At 49.6% G+C, this 13,592-nt stretch overlaps 1 protein-coding gene across 14 annotated transcripts in view; it reads left to right on the forward strand.

Annotated features, from left to right (window-relative positions):
* ERC1 (ELKS/RAB6-interacting/CAST family member 1) overlaps window positions 1-13,592 on the forward strand; it is a 72,691-nt gene that overhangs the window by 44,049 nt on the left and 15,050 nt on the right. For 10 of the 14 annotated variants that reach the window (XM_072144937.1, XM_072144928.1, XM_072144930.1 and 7 more), the window contains 3 exons: window positions 2,040-2,175; window positions 5,713-5,844; window positions 8,886-9,046. In XM_072144937.1, the coding sequence (XP_072001038.1) occupies window positions 2,040-2,175; window positions 5,713-5,844; window positions 8,886-9,046 (429 nt within the window). Of the gene's footprint in view, window positions 1-2,039; window positions 2,176-5,712; window positions 5,845-6,653; window positions 6,708-8,885; window positions 9,047-13,592 lie in introns of all 14 variants that reach the window. The other 4 variants (XM_072144939.1, XM_072144935.1, XM_072144940.1 and 1 more) reach the window with 2 other exon arrangements.

A 13,592-nucleotide genomic window follows, 5' to 3' on the forward strand; every position in this document is an offset into this window, starting at 1 on the left:
AGGCAGCTTGCTAGCAATGTGCAAGGTTGTCAGAGGGAGGGATGTGGGAGGTTGTCAGCTGAAGGCAGTGCAGAGGGGATCTGGAAGGGTTGGTTGATAATTTGGGCAGGAGGCAGCGCAGTGGGATGTGGGAGGGTTGTCAGCAGGAGGCAGCGCAGAGGGATGTGAGAGGGTTGTCAGCAGGAGGCAACACAGAGGGATGTGAGAGGGTTGTCAGCAGGAGGCAGCCCAGAGGGTTGTCAGCAGGAGGCAGCCCAGAGGGTTGTCAACAGGAGGCAGCCCAGAGGGTTGTCAGCAGGAGGCAGCCCAGAGGTTTGTCAGCAGGAGGCAGCCCAGAGGTTTGTCAGCAGGAGGCAGCCCAGAGGGTTGTCAGCAGGGGGCAGCCCAGAGGTTTGTCAGCAGGAGGCAGCCCAGAGGTTTGTCAGCAGGAGGCAGCCCAGAGGGTTGTCAGCAGGGGGCAGCCCAGAGGTTTGTCAGCAGGAGGCAGCCCAGAGGGTTGTCAGCAGGAGGCAGCCCAGAGGGTTGTCAGCAGGAGGCAGCCCAGAGGGTTGTCAGCAGGAGGCAGCCCAGAGGGTTGTCAGCAGGGGGCAGCCCAGAGGGTTGTCAGCAGGGGGCAGCCCAGAGGGTTGTCAGCAGGGGGCAGCCCAGAGGGTTGTCAGCAGGGGGCAGCCCAGAGGGTTGTCAGCAGGGGGCAGCCCAGAGGGTTGTCAGCAGGGGGCAGCCCAGAGGGTTGTCAGCAGGGGGCAGCCCAGAGGGTTGTCAGCAGGGGGCAGCCCAGAGGGTTGTCAGCAGGGGGCAGCCCAGAGGGTTGTCAGCAGGGGGCAGCCCAGAGGGTTGTCAGCAGGGGGCAGCCCAGAGGGTTGTCAGTCTTGCTGGGAGTTGTCATATTGAAGTAGTCAGTAGGAGGCAGGTGTGTAATACCTCAGTCCACCCCTTCATTTCATAGATGGTGGTATCTTACACGTGGGCACACAGGGGTTAATGCGGGTGTCCCTGTCCCCTGCCCTGTCAGCGGGGTCACCTGCGGCTTGTGCTGAGCTGGGTTGTTCTCTGGGATTGTCCTGCGGTCGCCCGCTTATTGTGTCGCTGCCTCCGACCCCTCTGGATGATTCTGTGCATTTCAGCAAACCCTTTGTATAGAGACGAGAGGGTCACGGGACCCCCCTCCACCCACCCAACAACAACACAGTCACAGCATCTACCTGTGAGAATTGTGCAGCTCTGGATGTGAGTGGAGTAGATCATTCAATGTCTCTTGCAGTTTTCTGGTAATTAATTACCCGGCCATTCCTGGCTAATTAGTAGAAGGTGCCTTGACCTGGTCCTGATCCAGTGTCTGCTGTGGCCATGTGATTGGTCCAGACTCATGTCGAGACCAAACCAGCCAGGAGCGGATCGGTCAGCTGACCCCGTATCTGCCCCCCTACCATGCAGTATAGAAACTGGATTCTCACCCAGCTTTTCCAGACCCCTGCCTAGAGAACTGGTTGTAATGTAAAACTGGGTAGGATTTCCATTCAGGTTACTGAGAAAGCTGACAGCTAGGATGGTCGATGCTTTAGCTCTAACCCAGCTTTCCCAGACTTCTGAATAATAAATCTGTGTAACAAATGGGGTGAATTAATTTCATTTTTGGGAAGGATTTTCCATTCAGTGCTGCCGGAAAGCTGAGTGACAGCCAAGATTACCAATGGTTCAGTTTTACAGGCTTCTGCCTAGAGAGTGGGGTTATATTACTATATTACATGATTGTCATTCAGTGTTCCAGGAAAGCTGGGAGACGGCCAAGATTGCCAGTAGTTCTGCTGTGCAGGCTGGCTTTTCTCGCTATATTACAGGAGTGCCATTCAGTGTACCAGGAAAGCTGGGTGACAGCCCTTATAGTGTGTCAGGTGGTCTCTGGCCTGCACAGAAAGGGCATTATCAGTTTTTGTAGGTGTACTGAGGATTTGAGGGCTGTATTAGTGGCTCTATGGGTGGGTCACCCAGCTTTCCCAGGGCCCAGTTCTCACCCCCTAATCTGTTCTCTTTTCTTCTAGACAAAATAAGGACCAGAATAAGAAGGTGGCGACTCTGAAACACAAGGAGCAGGTGGAGAAGAAGAAAAACGCTCAGCTCCTGGAGGAGGCCCGCCGCAGGGAGGACAACCTGACCGACAGCTCCCAGCAACTGCAGGTATGAGCCACAGCAGCACAGAGGAGCTCAGCGATGCCCTCTGCAGGACAGAAGGTTTCAGGCGAAATAGGAGAAGGGTCGATTTCAGCAGTTGTGAAAGGAGCAAGGTCCCCAGCAGCACAGAGTGTTTCAGGATAGGAGTTACCTATTGGTAGGTGCAGTGCCCCCTGCAGCACAGAGTATTTCAGCGAATGGTCTATTTGGAGAGGACACCCCTGGCCACGGTCCCAGAGAAGAAATCTATTCTGGAGGTGAAGAAGCGGCTTCCGCTGTAAATTCAGATTCCGGATTAGAGGAGGTGCAGGGACGGTCTCACGCCATCGCCCGCGGTATATATAGCGCCGCGCCTCAGATGCTCCTGCCAGCAGGTTTTGGGTTTGGGGTCAGTTCACAGAAAACCCAGTTTTAGAAACTTTCTGGTCTCAGTGGTTTTTGGCCGGAATTAATAGAACCTTTGGAAAATCGGATCAGCATGTTCCCAGCGGAGGCTGCACACTCCCCGCTCTGTGCCGCTGCGAGGGGGTGCGGCTGTGATGTCACTACACCAGTGATGCGGCTCTCACGGAACGTAAAATGGAACGTTATAAATTCAAAAGATTCAACATTTTTAGTTTTTTTTTAGTTTTTTTGGGTTTGTCTATTGCTGGGTCTTTTTTTTTTTTTTTTTTTTTTTTTTGAGGTTTTCAGTCTCTTTCTGGAGGGTGAGGAATATTTTAGGAAGATCCCCTTCTCCTCGGAGCGTCTGGCGGAGGGGGCACTGACAGAGACTCCATTCACAGAGACGGATTAGGGGCCCCTGAAAAATGTCTCCAATTAGTCAGCGGGGGCCTCCCTGCGCCCTCTCTAAGAGGCTGTGATTGAGGTGCTTGGCCTCTGCGTCTCAGGTTGTTGTGTTTGGAAGGATGGATCGGGGTCCCCTGAGGGGACCGTGGTTTTGGAGACGCGCCACGGAGCTCACTCAGGGACCGGCGGGCGGCCATCTTGATTCAAAGCGTTGGCGCTGGGCCAGGGAATCCGGCGCAGGGTTTGCGGTTTGGGCCCGCTCCAGCTCGCCCAGCCTGTTTGCCTTGGACAAACACAGGAGTTTACTGGACGGGGGCCTCTGCCCAGGAAGTCACCGCGGCCTCCGAGACCATCACCCCGAGACAGCGGCCCGATGACGTCTGCTCGGAGCAAGGCCTCTTAGGAGGCAGTCTCCGGAAAGTCCAGAGAAAATACTCGGATAACATGATATTGATCTATTATATAGTGTTCTAATTCTGCTGTTACATTGTAGCAAACAGCTCAGCTGTGTGAACAGGACGCTGCAAGGAGATTCCAGGCTATTGCAGCCTGATACATTGCAACAAGCATCTCAGCTGTATGTACACCCCCTGCAGCTGACAGTTGTAGTCTGATACATTGTAACAAGCGTCTCCGCTGTATGTACACCCCAGCAGCTGACAGTTGTAGTCTGATACATTGTTTCAAGCATCTCCGCTGTAAGTACAACCCAGCAGCTGACAGTTACAGACTGATACATTGTAACAAGCGCCTCAGCTGTATGTACATCCCAGAAGCTGACAGTTGCAGCCTGATACATTGTAACAAGCGCCTCAGCAGTATGTACATCCTCACAGCTGATAGTTGTAGTCTGATACATTGTAACAAGCGCCTCAGCTGTATGTACACCCCAGCAGCTGACAGTTGCGGCCTGATACATTGTAACAAGCGCCTCAGCTGTAAGTACATCCCAGAAGCTGACAGTTGTAGTCTGATACATTGTAACAAGCGCCTCAGCTGTATGTACACCCCTGCAGCTGACAGTTGCCTCCTGATACATTGTAACAAGCACCTCAGCTGTATGTACACCCCAGCAGCTGACAGTTACAGCCTGATACATTGTAACAAGCGCCTCAGCTGTATGTACATCCCAGAAGCTGGCAGTTGCAGCCTGATACATTGTAACAAGCGCCTCAGCAGTATGTACATCCTCACAGCTGATAGTTGTAGTCTGATACATTGTAACAAGCGCCTCAGCTGTATGTACACCCCAGCAGCTGACAGTTACGGCCTGATACATTGTAACGAATCTTTCCAGGGGCGGCGCAGTCACCCAGCGCACGTGCACATAATTATACAGTCGTTTAAGGAACTCGGAGTTTCCCTTTAACGGGAGTTTTCCCCTTTAATTTTGGATCAGGTGCTGAGATACCGCTCTCTGTGATTGGCCGGCAGCCCGGGCTCCTGCAGCTCATCGCGCCAGCTTTCTGGCAGGGGGGCACTTACTTTGTGAGATAATGATCGGGGCTTGTGCAGCGCTGGATCGTGTCAGGCCGAGTAATGGAAGTGATGACAGAAGAGACGGAACAGTGGACTCAACCAAACAATAGCGCCGCGGGGGAGGCCGTGTATTCACTCTCTGCCCCTCTCTTCATCTCTGCATCCTGTCAGTGAATAGGAACATCGCTGACATCTTTTACAGACCCCATACTTCTCACAGCTGCAACTATCAGTGCACGTATTAGTCTATTTATCGCCCAGAACATTGGATAGACTTGATACCACTGTAACAAACCCTCAGCTGGGAGAACAATCTAAACAAGATGAGATAATGGTCTTCAGGGTGTGGTGCTATGAAGCAAATGAATAAGTATGTGCCCCCCCCCCCCTACATTTCAGTGGAGTCTGTTGTTAGCCAATCAGCAGCATGTTGGAAAGATCATATGACCACTACTTGTAATAAACGAATGAAGGGCCCATTCATATTCACTTCCTCCGCCCCCTTTATGCACCAGCTTTTAATATGCACCCCCCCCCCCACTCTTCACATGGTCTTCCCCATTTAAAGGGGCAGTACCCTCTGTGTGATGTGTACGGAGCCCTCGCTGCGCGTCTTATTACTTAAGCATGTTCGCTTTGGGCCCCCTCCTTTCGCGCTCAGGGGACTTCCTGAAGATCCAGCTCCTTTTCATCCCCGGACCGTCTGTAGGTGAACATCAAAGGGAGCGCCGTTTCCTGCGCTGAAGAGCCGCGAAAAAAAAAAATCCCCAAAACTTAACACAAACCATTTCCGTGTAATAATAAGAGACGGACCCTCCGTGTAACCCAATCCCCCCCTACATCAGCCCCGCTCCTGAGAAATCCACTTCACACCCGCATCTGGAATTGATTTATCTCCCCTGTGCTGAGCTCCCAGCCAGGACCAACCATTGTAGATGTGTGTGGGGGGGTTGTATAAGATCTGTGTGTTCTGCAGAGCTTACAGTCTAATCTCCTTCATGTGGGATGTATTTGGTGTCATTAATGTATTCTTTTGGATGCTCTGTGCCTTGAAATCTTGCTTTACTAAACTAACTCCGCCCTCTGCGCCGGCGACCATCGCCGGTCTCTACTAACTAATCCTCTCCGCTCACTGCTGCTGTCTCTTTAACGCTATGGATGAACCCACGTCCGCCATCTTTGATCTTCCCTCTTCTGCCACTAACCTCCTGCTTCTCCTGGGCACCTCCTGTCCTGCAGACTGTCGCGCCTCACGCTGTGCCTTCCTCTCCGCAGGACGTCATGCGTCAGAAAGACGACCGCATCGAAGAGCTGGAAGAGGCTCTGCGCGAAAGCGTGCAGATCACCGCCGAGCGGGAAATGGTGCTGGCCCAGGAGGAGTCCGCGAGGGCCAACTACCAGAAGCAGGTCAGCCACCGGGGGCCCTCCCACTGTGTGTCAGTCTATACTGTAATACTCGCATTATGTGCAAGAAACAGGAAGACCAGGATGAACAGCACTGCGGAAACTCTAGTCACACCCAGAGCTGCACTGAGAATCCTGCAGTTGTGACTCTCCAGCTGCAGACAACTTCCAGCATCCAGGAGATGCAGCTGACAATGCCAAGGCTTGATTGGCTCAGTGAGATAAAAGCATTTCATGGCACTTATAGGAGCTGGCTCAGTGGGAAGATGTGACTGATATGTCTACGATTTCTAGGAAAGAGTAGTAAATGATACTGTATATAGGTCCATGGTGCTTGGCTCAGTGGGTAAGTGTCGTTATAGTGAGGTATGGACTTGTAGGGTTGGCCCATACTAATGGAACTATGTGAGCGACATAACCATTGCATCCAGAAACTGTATGAGAAGAATGCAGCGTGTGGCTCAGTGGGAACACGTCCTTGCCTCCAGGATTTAGTAATAACCTTTGGCGTGCAGTGTGGTAAAAGGGCCGTGTGTGGCTCGGTGGTAAAGCAGCATGAGGCTCTAGAGGGCATGGCTCAGTGGTAACATGTCCCTGTGCACCTTACATTAGTTCAGTAGGAGGATTTGATCTATAGGATAAATAGCAAGTGTGGGCTCAGTGGTATCACGGCCTGGCCTCTATCACATAGGCTGGTAAGGAAGGTAAAGTATGGCTCAGTGGGCATGTGTTCATTAGGATGTGTATACCCCCAGCATGAAGCTGTGCCCATGTAATCGCATGCTTCCCTCCTCTCTTGTCTCTCTCTGAAGCCGTCTTGTGAGGCGCAGCATGATACTGCTCATCGTGCCTTTAAATGGTGCAAGGTATAGTGAGCCCCCCCCAAAACCCCTGTCTGCTGTGACCTTCCTCTCTGAACCCATCCACGTTTTGCCTTTAAGTGACCCTCTGCTGCAGACGACCTCCCTTGACCCCTCCCTGATCCCTCGTCATTTACTTTCTGGCTGTATTTATAACATTCAGATCACAGCGCGCTGTAAAGTGAGATGCTTTCCCCGGGGTTGGTCTGCTGACCTCTAGAGGCCGCTGTGAGCATTGCAGCATTTTGCATACTGCACATGATGTTATGTCATGGCGCCCTCCTCAGTTTGCTGCTCTTCCTGAATCCGGTGCGCCCATCCAGCCTCGTTAACCCCGTGCCATGGGATAGCCAAATGTTAATTGGCCACTGCCACTCATTGAGGGGAAGACACTGTAACATTAGATCATTACACCACCAGGGGGCGACAAAGTCATGAACCTTCCCCTTTAAGCAGTAAGCGTAAAAATTAATCATTAACCCTTGATGGTCCTGGCGACAACTTCCTTCCCCAGACACAGTTACTCATTCCCCATAACTTGTTATGCACCACTTATGAGCTGGATGGGGGGAGGGGGTCCCCAAAATTGATCACATGGTTCCTCATCCATGAAGCCGTCTCCCTCCTCCTCCCTTTACCCAGCAATTAAGTTTTTAGCATCTTCCAAGGAGCCTGGTGGTTTCCTTCAGACTTTCCATCTCCCGCCGCTCCCCTCACCTTATGCGACCTCTTTCGCTTTATTTCCATTGGGTGATGTCTTGCTGGGGGTTGTAGTACCACGTTCTTCCGTAGATTAGGCTTTTACATGCTTCCTCTTTGTCAAAATCTCTGCTTACTGTCATGAAACGAGAGCATTGTCCTTATCAAACCTCGACTCGAGTGTGCGGATACACTGTAACGACACATGTTTACAGAATGTTCCCATTCACTGACGGCAAGCAGAGGTCATGCCAACTGTACCATCTGACAAGCTCATATTTCAGGATATTTTGTTGGGCCCCCCTGTACTCCATCCCCTCTGTCTGCGGCGCCCCCCGACCCTTCCATCTGACGTCCTGTGTAATTACACGCCTTAGGTCAGTGCGGAGGCCAGGTGAGTGGCGCAGACAGACAGCGCTCTGTTCCCGGAGTCATCCTGATCCTTATTATCCGCCACAACACACGGCGGCCGCTCCCAATGTGCGCACTCATCCCGCAGCCACTCTCCGACCTTGGCCGCCGAGTCTAAACCCCCCTCCTCCTCTCTAATTATAATTAGCGGGTAATCAGAGGGTCATTATACAGGCCGTGAAACCCCTCTTGTTCTGCCACACGCTGCTGAGGGGCTCCTTAAAGTAACAGCTACATCTACACAAGAGAAGCCCCTCTGCTCCGGGCTGTGGCCCCTTTAAGAAAGTTGAGACATTTTTAACCTGTAATATATTCCTCACCCCTGGATAGTAATGAGACGGCCGACAACAGAGAGTAATAGTCACCTATTCCTTGGATGTAGTGGCTGATAACAGAGAGTAATAGATTGTATCCCCCCCCTGTACAGTCTCCTCTCCCCAGGGTGTAATGGCTGATAACAGAGAGTAATAGATTGTATCCCCCCCTGTACAGTCTCCTCTCCCCGGGATGTAATGGCTGATAACAGAGAGTAATAGATTGTATCCCCCTGTACAGTCTCCTCTCCCCGGGGTGTAATGGCTGATAACAGAGAGTAATAGATTGTATCCCCCTGTACAGTCTCCTCTCCCCGGGGTGTAATGGCTGATAGCAGAGAGTAATAGATTGTACCCCCTGTACAGTCTCCTCTCCCCGGGGTGTAATGGCTGATAACAGAGAGTAATAGATTGTATCCCCCTCTGTACAGTCTCCTCTCCCCGGGGTGTAATGGCTGATAACAGAGAGTAATAGATTGTATCCCCCCCTGTACAGTCTCCTCTCCCCGGGATGTAATGGCTGATAACAGAGAGTAATAGATTGTACCCCCCTGTACAGTCTCCTCTCCCCGGGATGTAATGGCTGATAACAGAGAGTAATAGATTGTACCCCCCTGTACAGTCTCCTCTCCCCGGGATGTAATGGCTGATAACAGAGAGTAATAGATTGTATCCCCCTGTACAGTCTCCTCTCTCAGGCTGGTAATTGGTGTTCTCCTCCTCTGGGGGGCGCTGCAGTGACTGTGTGTTGGTGTTGCAGGTGGAGGAGCTGATGATGGCGATGGAGAAGGTGAAGCAGGAGTTGGAGTCCATGAAGGCGAAGCTGTCGTCCACACAGCAGTCGCTGGCGGAGAAGGAGATCCACCTGACCAGCCTGAGGGCCGAGAGACGCAAGCACCTGGAGGAGGTCCTGGAGATGAAGTAAGAGCCCCTCCCCCATCGCATTACTGGCATCCGTTACAATGTATTCCTGAGATCTCCGGGAAGTTTAACAATTCAAACAGCTGAAGGTTTGTTATTATGTATCGGGACAGACAGTCCCGACCAATGTGATTATAAATGTCTCATTGTACCCTGGGGATTGTCTAGATGGGATACACTTGTAACAGACCCTCAGCTCTGAAGAAGGTAAACTTGATCATGAGACACTGTAGAGTGTGAATACCACCAATGCCTGGTACAAGTCTTCTAGCCTCTAACTAGTAGTCACTGCTCCTACACCTCATAGTAATACTCTTCATAGGGCACTGACCTCTGACCCCAGGAGGAAAGAATGCTGTGACCTTATGACTCTATGATCAACAGGGACCTCTCTTCCTGCCGGATATCATTCCTGAGTTACATCCTGTATTATACCCCAGAGCTGCACTCACTATTCTGCTGCTGGTGCAGTCACTGTGTACATACATGACATTACTTATCCTGTACTGATCCTGAGTTACATCCTGTATTATACCCCAGAGCTGCACTCACTATTCTGCTGCTGGTGCAGTCACTGTACATACATGACATTACTTATCCTGTACTGATCCTGAGTTACATCCTGTATTATACCCCAGAGCTGCACTCACTATTCTGCTGCTGGTGCAGTCACTGTGTACATACATGACATTACTTATCCTGTACTGATCCTGAGTTACATCCTGTATTATACCCCAGAGCTGCTCTCACTATTCTGCTGCTGGTGCAGTCACTGTGTACATACATGACATTACTTATCCTGTACTGATCCTGAGTTACATCCTGTATTATACTCCAGAGCTGCACTCACTATTCTGCTGCTGGTGCAGTCACTGTGTACATACATGACATTACTTATCCTGTACTGATCCTGAGTTACATCCTGTATTATACCCCAGAGCTGCTCTCACTATTCTGCTGCTGGTGCAGTCACTGTGTACATACATGACATTACTTATCCTGTACTGATCCTGAGTTACATCCTGTATTATATCCCAGAGCTGCACTCACTATTCTGCTGCTGGTGCAGTCACTGTGTACATACATGACATTACTTATCCTGTACTGATCCTGAGTTACATCCTGTATTATACTCCAGAGCTGCACTCACTATTCTGCTGCTGGTGCAGTCACTGTGTACATACATGACATTACTTATCCTGTACTGATCCTGAGTTACATCCTGTATTATACTCCAGAGCTGCACTCACTATTCTGCTGCTGGTGCAGTCACTGTGTACATACATGACATTACTTATCCTGTACTGATCCTGAGTTACATCCTGTATTATACTCCAGAGCTGCACTCACTATTCTGCTGCTGGTGCAGTCACTGTGTACATACATGACATTACTTATCCTGTACTGATCCTGAGTTACATCCTGTATTATACTCCAGAGCTGCACTCACTATTCTGCTGCTGGTGCAGTCACTGTGCACATACATGACATTACTTATCCTGTACTGATCCTGAGTTACATCCTGTATTATACTCCAGAGCTGCACTCACTATTCTGCTGCTGGTGCAGTCACTGTGTACATACATGACATTACTTATCCTGTACTGATCCTGAGTTACATCCTGTATTATACTCCAGAGCTGCACTCACTATTCTGCTGCTGGTGCAGTCACTGTGTACATACATGACATTACTTATCCTGTACTGATCCTTAGTTACATCCTGTATTATACCCCAGAGCTGCACTCACTATTCTGCTGCTGGTGCAGTCACTGTGTACATACATGACATTACTTATCCTGTACTGATCCTGAGTTACATCCTGTATTATACCCCAGAGCTGCACTCACTATTCTGCTGCTGGTGCAGTCACTGTGTACATACATGACATTACTTATCCTGTACTGATCCTGAGTTACATCCTGTATTATACACCAGAGCTGCACTCACTATTCTGCTGCTGGTGCAGTCACTGTGTACATACATGACATTACTAATCCTGTACTGATCCTGAGTTACATCCTGTATTATACACCAGAGCTGCACTCACTATTCTGCTGCTGGTGCAGTCACTGTGTACATACATGACATTACTTATCCTGTACTGATCCTGAGTTACATCCTGTATTATATCCCAGAGCTGCACTCACTATTCTGCTGCTGGTGCAGTCACTGTGTACATACATGACATTACTTATCCTGTACTGATCCTGAGTTACATCCTGTATTATATTCCAGAGCTGCACTCACTATTCTGCTGCTGGTGCAGTCACTGTGTACATACATGACATTACTTATCCTGTACTGATCCTGAGTTACATCCTGTATTATACTCCAGAGCTGCACTCAATATTCTATCCTATATCACAATGCGGTATAAGGGTTTATCTGTATTTGCTGTGTGTTGTATACACATTTAGAGGGTACATGAGGGGTCGGGGGCTTCCTCAGGGGGTTGTCAGATATTCTTGCACCTGTTGTGCCCCTGTATGTGTTGGCTGCAGCCCCCTGTCACCAGCCTTTGCTCTTCTTTGTGGGCCTGGAGGAGGCCGTGTACTCCGGGGTAAGATGTAATTGCTTACGTGGCAAATGAGGCGTGAAAAGAGTTTGGCAGGGATGAGGATTTGGGAGTCCGGCCCCCCGCAGCCCCCCACTACCCACCCGATCTGCGGAGGAAAGCGACACCAGGTCAGGATTAATCAGCGGCACAATAAGAGAAAACACAATCCCTAATCCTGCTGCCCCTCACAAAGGGCTGATTGTGCCGGCGGGGGAGGGGGGCGCAGGTATTACACTCCACCACCAATGGGCGCCCCGCCTGCAGGCAATTGGGGGTTAAGTGCAGCACTTCTCTCCATCATGAGACCCAGGAGCCACAGGGTCCTAGCGCCAGTAACAGCAGGTGCATCTCATATGACTTATATCACAGGTGTCAGTGTCACCCAGCTTTCCCGAGTCCTGTACATCCACTCCTGTTAGGTGTCATTGCGGAGCCTAGAAGTAGAGTGACCCCTGTGTACAGGGAGCTGAGGTCACATCACTCATCAGGGTCCACACCGTCTGCTGATGGCCATATCCGGTCACCCAGCTTTCCTGTCTATACTATCTGCAGGCACGTGCCGGGCCATCAACAGCCTCCACAGCTTTTTACCCCCTTGAGGGTAGGAAGAGCTTCCAGGACACAACACTTCCTGGGGTTGAAGGTCACCTGACCCAAACGGTACAGAGCCTAGAGTTATATCACCACCAGCGACCACAAGGAAGCCAGGGGGCGCCACCAGCTAGCATCAGTAACCTCACTACAGGCACAGTACTACTTCTCCTGTATATATATATACAGTGCACAGTACTACTTCTCCTGTATATATACAGTGCACAGTACTACTTCTCCTGTATATATACAGTGCACAGTACTACTTCTCCTGTATATATACAGTGCACAGTACTACTTCTCCTGTATATATGGGCAGTGCACAGTACTACTTCTCCTGTATATATGGGCAGTGCACAGTACTACTTCTCCTGTATATATATACAGTGCAAAGTACTACTTCTCCTGTATATATATACAGTGCACAGTACTACTTCTCCTGTATATATATACAGTGCACAGTACTACTTCTCCTGTATATATACAGTGCACAGTACTACTTCTCCTGTATATATATACAGTGCACAGTACTACTTCTCCTGTATATATACAGTGCACTGTACTACTTCTCCTGTATATATACAGTGCACAGTACTACTTCTCCTGTATATATACAGTGCACAGTACTACTTCTCCTGTATGTATACAGTGCACAGTACTACTTCTCCTGTATATATGGGCAGTGCACAGTACTACTTCTCCTGTATATATACAGTGCACAGTACTACTACTCCTGTATATATACAGTGCACAGTACTACTTCTCCTGTGTATATATATACAGTGCACAGTACTACTTCTCCTGTATATATACAGTGCACAGTACTACTTCTCCTGTGTATATATATATACAAAGCACAGTACTACTTCTCCTGTATATATACAGTGCACAGTACTACTTCTCCTGTATATATGGGCAGTGCACAGTACTACTTCTCCTGTATATATGGGCAGTGCACAGTACTACTTCTCCTGTATATATATACAGTGCACAGTACTACTTCTCCTGTATATATGGGCAGTGCACTGTACTACTTCTCCTGTATATATACAGTGCACAGTACTACTTCTCCTGTATATATACAGTGCACAGTACTACTTCTCCTGTATATATACAGTGCACAGTACTACTTCTCCTGTATATATGGGCAGTGCACAGTACTACTTCTCCTGTATATATACAGTGCACAGTACTACTACTCCTGTATATATACAGTGCACAGTACTACTTCTCCTGTGTATATATATACAGTGCACAGTACTACTTCTCCTGTATATATACAGTGCACAGTACTACTTCTCCTGTATATATGGGCAGTGCACAGTACTACTTCTCCTGTATATATGGGCAGTGCACAGTACTACTTCTCCTGTATATATACAGTGCACAGTACTA

The sequence above is a fragment of the Engystomops pustulosus genome, chromosome 4 (genome assembly GCF_040894005.1).
Source record: "Engystomops pustulosus chromosome 4, aEngPut4.maternal, whole genome shotgun sequence".
Taxonomy (NCBI): domain Eukaryota; kingdom Metazoa; phylum Chordata; class Amphibia; order Anura; family Leptodactylidae; genus Engystomops; species Engystomops pustulosus.